Source organism: Micropterus salmoides, unplaced genomic scaffold (assembly GCF_014851395.1).
Source record: "Micropterus salmoides isolate LMB-PRFRI ecotype aquatic unplaced genomic scaffold, ASM1485139v1 Ms_hic_scaffold_11, whole genome shotgun sequence".
NCBI lineage: Eukaryota > Metazoa > Chordata > Actinopteri > Centrarchiformes > Centrarchidae > Micropterus > Micropterus salmoides.
In genome coordinates this window covers 5,880,224-5,896,089 of record NW_024040152.1, presented here as the reverse complement: position 1 = coordinate 5,896,089, position 15,866 = coordinate 5,880,224, and the positions used below count along the sequence as shown (strand labels likewise).

Here is a 15,866-nt window from a genome sequence, read left to right as displayed (position 1 = left end):
TTTTGACTAGTTAGATGTGCGGTAAATTGAAAAACTATTAAAAGTTCAATGTAAAATTTGGATGAACTATGGACATTGATAATACATAGAAGTGCAATATAAAACAACTGACCACTAGGTGGAGTTGTAGGATATGTTTGTGATGCAAAGGCAGTTTAAATCATGATGATGCTTTAGAAACAGAAGAATACTGATATTTTTCTTATCTTTGTCTTTGACACTGAACTTCTTCAGGCAACTGATTTCTATTCCAACCTCATTAAAATTTAATTGTTTATCCCATAAACTCCAAACTAGAAGAAACTAGAATTCTTTGAATGGCTTTATACATTTCGGGAAAAGAAAATACATTATAGAGATATTATTAGAAATAGAAAATCTGCTTTGGTGTTAAACAAAGTCATAAAACATGCTCACTGGATTGTCAGGTGATACGGAAACCTAAATAAATCTGTTTAACTTGTGGTTTTTAAACAATCAAATGATTTAATTTGTTTCTGACAATCTGTGATTCATTGAGAGGGAAAAGTATACATAATGTCAGTCAGTGAAAAAATAACTCAGAGTTTGGGTGGTGATATATATTTCTCAAGGTTTACAAATAACTATTTTTAAATGCGGCATAGTACATTACACATTATTTCCAGAGAGCAAAATAAATATATTGCACTTAAAAATCATCAAAACACAATCTCATTCGGTGTCATATTCATGTTATGGCATACAAAATAAAACAAAACATTTTTTTAAAAAGAGATTATTGTCAGTGGTAAGTCAGGACTGTGCATATGATTCAGAAAGAAAAAAAAGTGTTTTTACATTTACACTGATGGAAATCAACATTCAGTTCATTTGTGCACACCTTTGAAACAACGCTCAGGGTGCACATCAGTAAAGGACCAAGACTTGATTTCCAAAGCAAAAATTGTGAGGGGAAAAAGTCAAAGTAAAATTTGACTTTCCTGTTGGAAAGATGGGATAAAATGAACTGCTTGCACATTAATGACATGCAAGGGGTCAGAGCAATACATTTATGTCCATATTACGCTGCAACAGGCTTCATATAATGTCTCATTTTAATAAATTTGTTTGAATTCTGCCTCCACAAAGCAGCAATAAAAGTATCTTCATCATTTTTTACTCACACCTGAATCAACACAATGACCTAATTGTGATACATCCAAATGCTGTTTTCATGACGGAATGTTGAACCGTGTTTTTCTTTGGATTTTGTGCATAAAACACAGCCTCACTTTAAAAAGTATCCATCAGAACCTGCCATTTTGTCAATTATTGTGTCCTTAAATGTCATATTTTCCCATGTGGAAACTGAATTTCTGAGGCTGAAAAAAATAACAAACATGTTGGATAAGTTTCCCTTAATTATCTGATTGGTTAAGAAATTTAAGTGAAACAATCAGCCAATTAATCGATTAGTTAATTGATAGAAAGGTATTTTGATAAATGATTAATTGTTTAGTCAATCACAAATGCCAGACATTTACTGCTTCTCAAATGTCAGAATGTTATGCTTTTCTTTATGATAAACTGTCAATTTTTTGTGTTTTAGACTGACTGAAAAAACAAGTCATTTTAATTTGTCACATTTGGTTCTTAGAAATTATAATGATACTTCTAACTAATTTCTGACATTTTATTTATCAGCAGTGTAACAATAATTCTTTGTTGTAGCCCCAAAGAAATATTGCCATTTTTTGTTACTTATCAGCCGACATATACACAGATACAGATGTATCTGCCATAATCTAATAGTCCGATATATCAGTCTAGCTCTAGTTTTTGGACTCAATTATAGACAATTGTTATTTGTTAACATGAAGAGTTTTTGCTCTGGAGCTCAGGGTCTTAAAATGCATCTTCACAATAAAATGTATACGAAACAATACTAATTATTAATTGTCACTTCAGGTAGGACCGTTTCACCTATGCAGCTTGTATTTGTATTTCTTCATATTTTTCAAATAAATTACTTTGACTTCTCTGCCAGTCAGCTGCCATTTTTATGCACATGCACCTGACTGTGTGCAAGTCGACTCCAGCAGCCTCCAGCTCCTTCCCCCCGGCATGTTTTAAATGAGAGAGCAGAGAGCCATTATCTCCAGGTGTGGATGCCCTGTCGACACACTCTGGTGCTGCCATGAATCAGCTCGGAAACACCTGCTAGACCAACTGCTAAAAGGCTGCAGTCAACAGTCTGCAACTGAAAACACAGTGGAGACAAAACGGATGTTTCTACATAATAGATGCTGTCTATTTACAACGTAAAATATGAACTCAAACTGCTGTTACCCTTCAAATGGTTCTAGATATCATGAAATAAAAGTTTGTTTCCCTCAAGAACCAGAGGAAACAGATTCATGAGGTCTACGATCATGGCCACGTTCACACAGTTAATTAAAATATGACTACTTTAAAACAGATGACTTGAACTCAACACATTTTGTGGTTGAAGCCCTCTTAGTTAAGGCCTGGCCACACCAGAAAGTAAAAGCAAAATTCATCCTCACATCTTCACAAAGTAGATGATGTTGGAGGCTCTGTGACCTATAGGGACAATTCGCAGGGCTAGTTAATGAAATGTAGCTGGTGAGCTAATGGCTAACATGCTAGCAAGCTGAGAACACGCTAGAGCTAGTCAGTCACAACAACCCTCAGAGTTTCTTTGTATTTTCTCTGAACTTGGCATTTTTGGGGGATTTTACACCATTTCATTCAAGAAGACAGACAAATGGCTCTCCTGAGCCAGCTAGCATGCTAACTGTCAGTTAAGTAACTCGTTAGCTAGCTTGCGGACGGGACAGAAAGTTCAGACAGTTTATTCAAAAGATGTATTTGTACTATCAGTTCCTGTCTGGTCCTGTAATCTACTACTCTTTTGTAGAGCAATTTATACTCCAACAGAGGAGGTTAAGCAACACAGATAATAAGCTATTGTAGCTTATTATCTGTGTTGCTTAACCTCCTCTCCATTTTAGCCCATCATGTTCTCTGTTCCCTTAAAAGTCCGCAACATGGTTTGCTATAAATCAATGGTCAGGAATTTGCATGTCAAAGTTCACCAAAGTGTAACCCCAAGGTGAAAGATTTAAGTGGATTTACTTTGCCTTGTGAGCGAATCCACACATTGCATTGAAATTGATTTAGCTGCAAAGTTTTTACTGTTTTACATGCTGGTGTGACCTGGCCTTCAAAAAGCAAAAAGCCTCCAGCTTATTCATCTCATGTTATTCCATATAAAGTTTACCCAGCGTGTTTGTCTACTGCAGTCAGCATGCGTCCTATGATTTTTTTTGCACTCTACTGTGAGAATTTTCCTATGAGTAAATCTTGCTTTTTCATCTTTGTACAATGCATTTTAACATTTGTTTTTGACATTATTTTCAGCAGCGCGTGATGTCTGAACTGTACATGGCTGGCTTTCTAAAAAACGAGAGCTCAGATGGACGCTCTGCCACTCTGGTATGCTAAACTGTTCACAGACTCAGACTGAGCCTTGGTGTCCAACATACAGTAGCATCAGACGAGTCTCTCCAAAAAGCATTATTTTGAAGAATCACACAGCAACCTGTCATCCTTAAAGCCTCGGTGGAGACCCTGTAGCCAGTAGGGACTGTTAAACCTTTAGAGGGAGACATGGTCTTCTAAATACTGTTAAAATGAGTTTAAGCTGAGGATTTCAGAATCCACTTTCTGTTCTTCAAGGACCAAGACCAAACATGCTCCTTTTATCATCTCGCATTAGGTTTTATAGTTTGTATTGTGGTTGAAAGTGTTTGTACAATGACACTAAAGTGTTCCTAGAAAGCACAGGACGGATGATGTGTCCACAGGTCCTATGGAGGCACCGCAGTCCTATTTTCCAAAATTTCTGGATCATTATGCCACATCCACTTCTCCACACTCAATGAAGCTGAACTATTTACAAAGACCAGGGGTAAAGATACAAACAGGATGAGGAGTCATGAGTGGAGAAATAACTGGTTGCATTGGTTTGGGGATGAGCATCAGAGCAAGGATCCTCCCCAGGATGGAGTCATACAAAAGGTGTCATGACTGTGGAGGAGTGGCGGAGTCCCTGAATGGCAGCATAGGGCCCCTGCTGGAAGTAATGATGGTAGCGGGGCATGTGAAAGGAAGGGAAGGACGGACCGCTGCCCTGCATGGTTCCAGCTAGAGCAGTGGGTGTCAGCGGCATGCCCAGCCGGCTGTAGGGGGGGGAGGGAGCCCTGGATGGGGTGAGGCAGGGAGGCAGTACCGGTGCCCATGGCTGTCAGGGACTGTGGGTGCTGGAAGCCAGAGAAGCCCGAAGTGGTAGTGACCCAGGAGCTCAGGGAGAGGTTGTCTGAGGCGGTGAACGCCGAGCCTGCAGGAGACACAGGGCAGATGTAAATATTAGGGTGATATATATATTTAGGTTAAAGATAAATATGCATATACTGTATTTAAAGATTAAGTATGAACCAACAGGCTTGGAACTTAGTGTCAGGTGCAAGTCAGACAGTATTGAGAGATGGATTGTTGATTTAGGTCTTTTCATAGGATTTGTTGACAATAAGAAAAGTACAGAAAAACATCAGTCTTCGCTCTCATCTCCTGTATCTGTACTGACATGATATTTTGTGGGTGTGAAAGCTACTCACCTCTTGCGTGTGCGGCGTGTCCGTCCTCGCTCAGGTTCTCCTCCTCGCCGGTGTAGGTTCGGATCGGCGACCGGGCGTACGAGTGCTTGTGGATCAGATTCTCAACACTTTCCCTGCAGCAAAAGCCGAAGAGAGAGCCCCAAAATAAATCTCTTTTTTTTCATTGTAGATATTAATTTTGTGGAGTTGAACCTCTATATTAAAACAATGCACACACTTAAATTTATATCTATATCTATATAGATAGATATGGATATGTATATAGATATCTCAGAATATTTGATCACATATTGCAGTAACTGCTGGCAAAACTTGTGACTCATCTCCCACACCTTTGTTTTCAAAAATCTATCCCTTTTCTCCATAATTTTTTAACACATTTTCTTCATTTAGATATTTTTTAAAACATGTTTAAAAAATTTAATCTTGTGTTTTAAAAACATTACAGTGACAATAGTTTTCACAGGGTCCAATATTTTGATAGTTGTTATTAGAGTTCTACCTGTATGAAGTCTCACTTGTCAGTAGTTTGCGTTCATGTAGTGTTTTTGTTTACATGTCTGAAAATATGTGCGCCCGCTCTGAGTGCAGTTGTTGTCATATTTGTGTAGATTGTGCATGTAGATTTTTATGTGTGTGTTTGTGTGTGCATGTTCACAATCCCACGAAGTGCATTAGCTCATTTGAGTCTTGTCAGATAGCACTTCTCAAACACAGTGACACAAATTGTTGGGGGAGGTAGTGAGCGTGTGTGTGTGTGTGTGTGGGTGGGTGGACAGGCAAGTGGTCTGCATCATGAGAGCCATGCGTCCACATTAGCAGCCCCCCTCTGCAGCTCCCGCCCCTCCAATTAGGTTAGGAAAGTGCAATATCTGTCAGCAGAGGAGTACAAATGTGTGTGTTTTTATCAGCGTCGGGCCCCTCCGGCACAGAGGCCACAGCGAACTCCCACAATGCACGGCAAGGCAAGGGGGAGGCAAGGGGGAGGCCAGGGGGAGGCCAAGGGGAGGGGGGGGGGGGGGGGGCATGCTGGTTTCAATCAGTCACTGCAGCCAATTGAATTACAGTGTGTTTTAGTGCAGTGGCCGACTCCAGACTAATGTGATTTCTGCAGCTCCCTGAAGATCAATTGATCAGGTCTAATTCACAGCCCTCAAAAAGAGAGAGACAGAGAAGAAGAAGGAGGGGGGGGGGGGGGGGTGTGTCTGGCCTTGTTTCAGCCATCTCTGGTTTGGGATGTTTGATTGAGGGAAATGGGCAGATGGTTTGATTTTGTCAGCTAATTTTGGCTGTAGTGCCGGAATCAGGAATTACAAGAAGTGTGTGTTTTGGCAGCGTCCATAAAAATCCTTTGGATGATGATTTGCAACTGTAAGTGTGTGTGTGAATGTGTGTCTGTGTGTCTGTGTGTCTGTGTGTGTGTGTGTGTGAGTGAGTGTGTGCGGCATTTGTCTCATGCATAATATGGTACAATAGGTAAAACAGTGAGAGACAATTAAAAAAGTAGAAGACAAAAATTACCTAATAAATGGACAAAAAGGAAGGGGATTAAAGAAAAAAATATGAGAAAGTCAATAAGGAAAGGTGAAACAAAGAAAAAAGAAAGAAAAAACTGAATGAAAAAACAAAAGAACAAGGTAAGTGAGGAGAAGAAGGGAAGGCTAAATGAGGCTAGAATTGTAAGACAGAAGGAAAGAAGGACAAAAGAAAATACAACGAGAATGGAGAATAGAAAGATAAAAGATGGAAAGACATAAGAAAGAAGGAAAGATGTGAACAAATTAAAAAAAGAGAGAGTGAAATACTAAGGAGAAAATTACAGAAAGAAAATAATCATAGAAAGAAATAGATGATAAAGCCTACTATGGAGCGGATTATCTGTTTCACTCTGACACAAACAGAGAGAAATAAACACTGTCTGTATTTACTATTTAGCAGCAGGATATCTAACACTGTCCTCCACACCCACACACACTCCTCCCTCCTTGTGTATCTTATTGACAGTAAACAGTGCCGGACCCAGAATCCCCAGTACCTCTCCATGTCTGTCAGCCGCGAGGAGTCCCGGAAACCTTTGGCGAACGGGTTGCTGTCGATCTTCAGTTTGGTGATCTGGGAAACACACAGCAGGAGAGTGGAAACTGTAATTGTTTCTCCCTTTTTTAAATTCACCCTGCAGTTTGTTTTTGTGTTTTCTCAGTCTTCAAGCCAATCTGTCCGCTTCATGTTCCCTCCTGCAGCTTGGCTCTCTTCTCTGTAATGTTACCACAACACTTCAAACACAATAGATCTTAAGCTGATGATACATGGAGCAACTTTTAGAGCAATGGTGCTGGGCAATGTTGCTGTCAATGGTAATGAGTTAAGATTACTACCGTAATCTCCTTCACCTTCGATTTCAATACTTATATTTACCTAAATGTTGCTCAATATGTATCTGACACACTGAACAGCGAGCTACTCAATCTGACACACCTTATTTTTCACAAGCTACTTGATCCAAATACTGACGGTCATGATTCAAAACTAAGTTTATCAGCTTAAATTATTGCTATGATATAAATGAAAGTTTAACTAGGAGGAGACTTGATGTAAAGTGAAAAGCAAGAGAAAAGACATTTCACTGGATTTTGATTGGCTTTATTTTCTCAGATAACCCTCCATTAAAAAATGCCCACCTTTGTACATCTCTATTTATTAGTGATCTATTAATTGCTGCTATGATGAGGGACCGTAAGGTGCCCTTTTGTAAATCCTCATTTCCAGAGAGACATCATCAGAATGTGACATAACTCCTTTCCCACAGAACTCAAAATGGATCATGACTGGCATCACTTTAAACTCAAGTTGAAACTTTTTTAGAGACGGATCAGTCATTTATTCACAAATATTTTGGTGCTTGTCATTGAGTGGTATTGTGATTTTAGTGTATCATTGTTTGTGTTTTGTGTTGTTCAGTAGTTTGCTAGCTGTTCTTCAGCTTTCACATTGTATCATATGATCTTCTTCAGTTCAAGGATGAACTTTCAATCTCAACATTTAACCCGACATGGATGAGAAGTCCTTAAAGTGCTCAGAAAAAGAAAGAAGCAAGTATGAACATCAACACATCCGTGTCCATCTGGGCAAATTAATACTTAAGATTGTGTGATACAATTAAAAAGCTCCAGAACAGCTACTATGTAGAGCTTGTAGCTTTATTATTATTTTATGTTTAATGAAAACCAACAGCAGAGTTTGGAGGTTAATCCAAAGAAGAAGACAAAACACATGGCCTATAACAGCCATACACCCGTGTCAGTCGTCAATCACTCACCAGCTGGTTCTGATAGGCCGTGACGGCAGTGAAGACGGTCTCAACAAATACAAAGGTGCGGAACTCCTCAGACTTGAGGTTGAGCAGCGAGGCGGTGTGGTCCTTCTTCTTGATGATGTGGACCCGCGGCTGGTACTTGTGCATGGAGTTCAGGATGATCTGCAGAAGACAAGTAGAGCCAGGATCAATGACATTCTATGAGACAGGTAAATGTTCAGGTTCAGACTATCAAGGACAAGAGACTGAAATGACAAACAATCTAATTAGTATAAATACATGAGGCTCAGGGTTCTCTTGTATGTTATTCCACTGTGCCATGGAGCTCCATAGAACCTAAACACATCAGTGAGCCACTGGGTGACATGTTCCTTCATTTCCATGCAAACACACATTTAGAATCAATCCCACACACACTGTCGTGCTGCTGGAAATACTTGCTAACAAATGTGTTTTAATACGACAAGTCTCCAACAAATGAGCTATTTCATCTTGTTTGCGTAAAGTTTTCAAGTTTTAATCTAAAATGTTTTCCAATCTACCAAGATAATTTTAGTGAAATCAACCGCTTTATATTTTTGCATTTATAAATGTATCTAAAAGCCAACATGGTCGATGATTCCTTAAAGTGCTCTGAAACAATGGCAATTTGAACATCTATCCCATTACAACTGGGCAACTCTGATCTGATGAAGATCATGTGATATGATTTGAAAGCTCCAGAGCAGCTACTAAATGGACCAGTGTGTTTTCTAGGACTTTATTGTTCTTTTCCTGATATTTAAGTTTTTTAAAATACGTACAAACAAATATAGATAAATCTATAAATAAAAATTGAAATAAGTCTGCTAAAGGAAATTATACATTTTTGTGAAATGGTAAATTTGAGACATTTTTACATTGAGGCATGATGCCTCGTAGTTTCTTTATTGCTGCTGGCTTTGTGCAGCTTTGCATGTATTTTCAAATGAAAATATCCAACATATCCAACAGGTCGGACTGAAAGGCCAACAAAGACAGAGGGGGAAAGGCTTGAGGAAGAACAAACATCTATGTTTGTAAAATGACAAAGAAGACACAGTGCAGAGAGACTAAGAATAAAAAGACAGAGGAAGGAATGGGGTGAATAGAGAGAGACAAGTGTGAACAGATAAAGTTGTTAACACTGCAGCAGCTGCAGGTGAGTTTTCCTCTACAAGCGTTCTGTCTGGCTGCAGCCCAGGAAACAGTTTATATTTATCTTTCTCAACCACTGACTCAGGACTCTAAATATCAGTTCAAATACAGATGTAATGTGTGTGCAGAATATTTAACACAATATGATAGGTGCTAAAGGGTGCAGGCTCTAGGTGTGTAAATATAGGTAAATGAATGTTGATACAAAATAAATGTTATATACTTTAATTTTTACCAGTGGAACTATAAATAAAAAAGTTCTGTTTTTTAAAATAGTATTAAGGAGAGTGTCTCCTTGATCTTTATTATAGAATTAATTCATACAGCTACATTTCAGCTATTTATTTTGGATACAGCAATGCTTCAGTATTGCTTTCAGGTTACCTCTGTTTTTAAATGTGTAGCTATAGAGTTGCCTACAACATTTCTTCATTTCAATCATTCATTCATATAAATTTTTTGACAGAAACTGAAATAAATGCTTTGTGATGAAGATACTAGTAAATGTCATCCCTGTTTTGTTGTGCCGCAAGATTGAATTATATTGTTTTTCAAATTACAGGGCTTTTAGCAGCACTAATAATTACACAAAACAGGGGGGGAAATCTCCTTTCATCAAATAATGGAAAAATATTATTTGTGCATTTGATTTATATTATAATAATTGATGGGTTTATTTTGCAAAAATTGGGGGGAAAGCTATGTTGCCATTTAAAATACAAGGCTACTTAAGCATTTATTCATTTTAGTAATAGTTTCAAAATCCTGCTACATGTGGCATTTACAACAGTGCTGAATAACCCATATGAATAAACCAATATAATATATAGAATAAAATAATATGTATCTGACAAAAGTAACATAAATAGGCGAAAAGGCAAATACAGCATGTTTGCTTTGAATATAGGCTGTGTGCACATTCTGTGTATTTATTTTGGTCACTTCCATGTAAACAGTGTCAGGAAGCTATTTTTAGACCGGTAGAAAGAAAAGTAGGCTGCAACACACACACACACACACACACACACACACACACACACACACACACCTCAAAGATAATAATTAGCCTACCTTGTTTCCCAGGCTGTTCCTTACATCTGCCTAATTAATGGATAAACCTTGCACCATAAATGTTTTTTTTCGGGCTTTTGAAGTTTTTCTGTTGCCTGCTTGTGCTTAGCATGATGCCTTCAGTGAAAGGAGGATTAAAAGAGCAATCTCCTCTTGTCAGGCCAGTTATTATAATGTCAAGCCGGCCTTTAAACGTGACAATGGTCTAACTTAAACTTTTTTGGCGATATCCAGAAGACAAAGTCCTGCACACACAACATTTGGCTGGTCAATTTAGATCCAGTTGTTATGCTATTTAAAAATGTTACAGGCCAAAGCTATTTGCCAATGTATGACAGAGATTCATAAACGTTGCTTTGAGTATGTTTTTTCATCTGAAATGTAGGCTATAGTTTAAGTGTTTTGCATGAGTAAAGCCTCTGTAAGCATGACTAAATAGCCTAATGTGTTAACAGGCTACTTGATGTTTTTTGATTTTATTTTCTCGAGACAAAAGAGGAATAAAGTAGGCTAACAAGTGCTCACATGTCCGTGTTGATCCAGTTCGTTGTTTGTCAGTTTGACTTTCTCGAAGGAAACCATTTGCTTCATCAGCTGCTCTCCGGTGAACGGTGAGTCCGGGTGGACGTACAACCTGCGGGGAGAAGAACAGCGGATCACATCCTCAGCTGTGATTGGCTGAGAGCCCTTCTGTGCGAAAGATATTTGAAATATGGCCTACATGTTGCCTACTTCTCAGTCATTGCACCACTTTGTCCCAAGAAATATGTTCGATTTAATCAAGCATCTCTGGAGCTTTTTTAATGCTGGGGATTGTAGTTCAGACCACATGCATGTAGGGCCTTAGCAGGATTTTTAAAACAGACTACTCAGATAAACTGGTCATGAGCGACAGATATAAAAAAAAGCATTATTTCTTAATTCATTTTTTATAATGTGTATTTCCCATCATGGAGTTAGGAATAACAATTTGGTTGATAAATAGATACTAACTCCTTTATTTATTTAGACTACCTTTTTTAAAAACTGGTCATATTTTGAGTGTAGGCGATCTGGTCTAAATAAATAGGCTATGCCACTTTTTAATTGTTGAATGCAAACTTCCCGCAGGTAGCTAAAACTCCCAAATTCTCAGGGGAAAATACGGAGGACCGAATGACCTGTTGTGATTGCCCTTAGTCACTGACACACACAAAAAAAACAAAAGGACTTCAGCTGGTCTATTCCCTGATTTGACATCTTCACAACATCAGTCAACTTTGCATGAACATTCCCAGATGCTTCCTAGTAAAGATTTAATTATTTCATTTGTCTCAATTACGGTGGTGGCCTCGCGCAGCTCTTTGGACTTGAGTTGGAGTTCGAGCTCATGATGAAGTTCAACAAATTATAAAAAAAAAAATAAAATACTTTTATTAATCCTGTTAGGCAGCCTTATTATTGGCAGCCTATTTTACATAGGCTATATCTAAGCTTACTAACGGTTTGTCAGCCATACACACTATTCAGACCGACATCTGGGGCATAAACCAGCCGTCTGTGTAACAAAATACAGGAGCGCAGGATTCCTAATATCAAATATTGCGCAAACATCAAATTGCCTTAATTGCATTAAAATAAGACATGTATTTTAGATATAATTCACACAGTTGTCAGAACATGTGGATGAATTATGAGGTCAGAGGAAGCTTTTGAATGTTGGATCAGGAACTCATCACAGTAATTTATATGGAAGGACTGCGTTGAAAATACGGAGGAATAGCCTGTTCATATGATTTCATCTTTCAAGCCAGACTCTGTGTTTAAAGGGCCTAAATGTTAAATAAAAACGATAATGTTTGAAAAGTTCCCTTTCTTGGTCTTTGCTTCCCATTACAATGATGAAAAAATCCTTTAAAAACGAATATTTCTAAAAGCATGTTTATTCCAGGAACATGGCTTTTGTTAGCTTTTCTCTCACTTGAGGGTATTGTGTTCATGTGGGCTCTGAGAGGTGTGCAGGGTGCGTCTCTGTACCTGGCGGGCAGAGGAGGGTCGGCCTTTCCGGCCACCAGCCAGGACGAGCGGTGGTAGGCGTACCGGTACCGCTTATTATCTACTGGGACGATGTCCATCAACACGATGTACTTAGAGTCCTGGTCCACGCCGGAGAAAGAGACCCGGATGGTAGGGAACATCCTCCTGGAGACGTGACAAGTTAATATTATTATTGTTATTTTGTAGGCGACATAACAAGAAATAATAGCTAATTAAAATAAAATTAAGACAGTCAACCCTTTACCTTCCAGACTTGATGACCAAGTGTGATTTGTATTTTGTTTTATGACAGAATCAATTTAAATTGCTATATAGGCAGTATTAACCAGAAGGTTTAGAAATACTGAGGTCATGTCGTCTCCAACCCATTCCCTCTCCCCTCCCAGAAAACTTTTTTGTTGTTTTTATTGTTTGTTTGTGTCTTGGATTTTTTAAATTGCATTTTCTAATAGAATTATTTGTAAATTGTATTTCCTAAATACAATTGCAAACCATTGCAATGATATGCCTACTTGCATGCTTGTGAATACTTTTTTTGTTGGCTTAAAATTTGGTTAAAAATATTCGAATGAGCCGATTATAGGCCTATAGGCCTATATCATGTTTGTTTTTTTAAAACTGTAGATTGCAAACCCCCTGCAGTTTGCTTACAACTACATGACCTCATTGTCCTCAGTGTGGCTGCAGCCTGACATTTGTGTCTTGCATTTACGTAGGGTACAGCCAAGTGTGCAGAATTATAATAGAATTTTATGAAATATAGGCTAAGCTTATCACAGTAAATAGGCTACAGGCCTACTTACAAATACTACTTTTCTATATAGCCTATAAGCCTACTGCATATTTTGATTGCACAGCTGTTTCTTTTTTTTTTTCCCCAAAAAAGTTTAAGGTCGAAATCAGACGGCGGCACGTTTCTGCGGTGTGGTTATCATGTGAGTGTGCACTTTACTGTTTGGATTGCTGCGCAGAGAGCTGTACATGATCTTTATTCTTCACTTCATATGTTTTAAAGGCTAACTGAAGATGTGACAGTGACTGACAAGTGGAATGGGGTACAGAAGGCCTAAATTACCTTTAGCCAATTAGATTTTAGAACCTATTGTATCCATACATAATGATCCAGTTCATCTATTTAAACATTTGTGTTATGTTATTAACCTATTATTATTATAGTAGTAGGCCTAATCTTATTGTTGTTATGTCATCTTGTGTTGGATAGGAGAGGCTACTTAACAAAAAATATAAGCCTAATTGAAATAAAATAAAGACAGTCGACCGTTTACCTTCCAGACTTGGTGATGATCATCTCAGTGCCGAGCTCGTGAAATTTGTCCCACAACTCTTTGGTCTCCAAGCTGCACGAGATCTTCGCCATCTCCTCGCTAGGGATGCCGGGATTGGTGGGGATGAGAGGCTCCGTGCACACCGCAGGCGCGTTCCCGCTGAAGTCCCCGTGTCCGTCCAGGGAGGACAGGTCAGCCAGAGACTGCTGGTTGCAGGAGGACTTCTCCACAAATTGTTCTGGTTTGGATGGATGCATGGAAACAGAGAAATAAACAAAAGTGTTTAATTGTTTTCGTCACCAGTGACAGCAGCAGCTCTGTGTCTTAGAGAAAGAGAAAGAGAAACACAGTTTTGTAACGTAACTAATGAAACTAATGAACTAATGAAATAGCCTATAGTGTAATAGATTTTTAATATTTCATTTTATTATTGTCATTATTATTACAAGAAGCTGTAAGTTAAAAGTCTCCAGGACAATGGAAAATAAAGGGGGGTAACATTATCTCTACATTTTATATTTGCTTGGTTATTTAAATCAATAAAACATGTCTATTATTAAGGTTAAAGAAATCCGATTTACATTTTCACTCAAATTCTAAAAATAAAACCTAAATAAATAAATAAGGCACTGTTCTGCCAGTTTTTTTTTTTTTTAAAACACAAATTAAATTTGCCGCATCAACCCATGATGAGTGGAGCAGCTCTTCTGGAGCAGGCAGATAATAAAATTAAATGAAATAACATTCAGGTTGATATTTACTGTTTGTAGAGCTTGCAGAGTGTTACCATTTATTTTTGGTAAAATTTATAGGATCCACATTGTAGCCTAAACTAATATCGGTGTGTCATCCAAGCACCTCAGTCACCTTCTCTCCCTTTTGACTTAATAGACATTTCCACTTCCTGTTTTAAATCACAAGTAATTGCTTAACAATAGTAAAATGATGAAGTTTTTTTTAGGCTACTCAAATAAAAAAAATAAAAAACCTTTACATTTATTTGTGAAATTATGGGGATGTTGATAATGATGATTTATTCACTTGTAAATCCTTGACCTTTTCGGGTTTTTTTTTTTTTTTTGGTTTTTTTACCTCACTGTTACCAGCTAACTCATCCCAATTAATTTATTTGCCTTTTATTTTTGTTCTCTCAGCATTTGCTCCGTGTTTTGTGCACTTCTCCTTCAATTGTTCTGTAGCCTATCCTCTTTACTCAGGTAGGCTCTCTATTTTATATATTTTTCTTCTCCCCTGTTAGCAGCGGGTCCTATGTGTCCTCACGGGGAGACTGCACCTCACTTAAATCCTTCATTAATTCTCGGGATTCTTGCGCAAAACAACCTTTAACACCTGTGACCTTATGCACCATGTCACCCGATTTAAACTCGAGTACAGTCTATTTTATTTCCCAGTCCGGCCCGTTTCCATCCTTACCGAGAGGCTTGATGGTGTTCTCCTCCGTCTCTTTGTCCTTATTGGGCTTCCCACTGGACATCAAGGCGGCTATGGAGAAAGCATTTGCCCGGGATGAGAGCTGCGGTTTCGGGGTTGACGTGTACTCCATGTCGGTGAAAAGGCTTGGACCAAAATACTCCCCTTTAAATGAAAAAAATTAAATGTCTCCAGAAACGTTCAACTCCGCCTGTTTTTGGCTCCCAGCGGAGGAAAGAAATACGTCCTCGAAATGCTCTTTGCGCACAATCTGCTCGCTCAAACGGAGAAATACTTGGCGCTTTGAAAACACTTGTCACTGCTGAGTTGTCAGTCTTGTTGGATGCATGTTGAAGGAAACAGGACGACTGACTCCACTGACTTGTGCGCGTCCTGCGGTGTCAGATCTGAGGCCGGCTGCTCTTTGGGAAGCTTCAGTCCGATTCACCCTCCCCTTATAATTCCAGTCTGCCCTCCAATCACTGCCTCTGCCTCCACGTCACACTCCCACTGTCCCACAGCAGCTCTGATACCGAGCAGCCAATTACAAAACCTGGAGCTGTCAGGAGTTTTTTTCATGCCAAAGACCCCGGAGAGAGTGTGTAGCTGGAGAGGAATAAAATGTGATGTTTTTATGACTTCATCTATACTGGGGTGGTGACAGTAGGAAATGACAAACATATGGTTAGGAACATGTGATTCTTTGCTTTTATTGAAAATATTAATTATAAAGAAAGTCACACTTTCTTTACCTTTGTCTGTAGCCCTCTCATGGACCCCTGGAGAACCCTCAGACCACATGTTGTCAACCACAAACCCAGCATGTCAGCAGCAGAGATGTTTGCCCAAGATGGTGCTATTTGATAATTAATGGCAGCAGCAAGGTGATGA

General features: G+C 38.7%; 1 protein-coding gene across 1 annotated transcript; it reads right to left on the bottom strand.

Annotated features, from left to right (window-relative positions):
* Window positions 1-242: 242 nt before the first annotated feature.
* Window positions 243-15,389, bottom strand: tbx20 (T-box transcription factor 20). The gene is given in 9 exon segments (XM_038710571.1): window positions 243-4,237; window positions 4,239-4,384; window positions 4,662-4,774; window positions 6,697-6,773; window positions 7,978-8,136; window positions 10,747-10,855; window positions 12,238-12,402; window positions 13,545-13,782; window positions 14,979-15,389. Coding segments are annotated over 9 exon segments (1,320 nt in total). The 5' UTR covers window positions 15,109-15,389; the 3' UTR covers window positions 243-4,054.
* Between the last annotated feature and the right edge of the window lie 477 nt (window positions 15,390-15,866).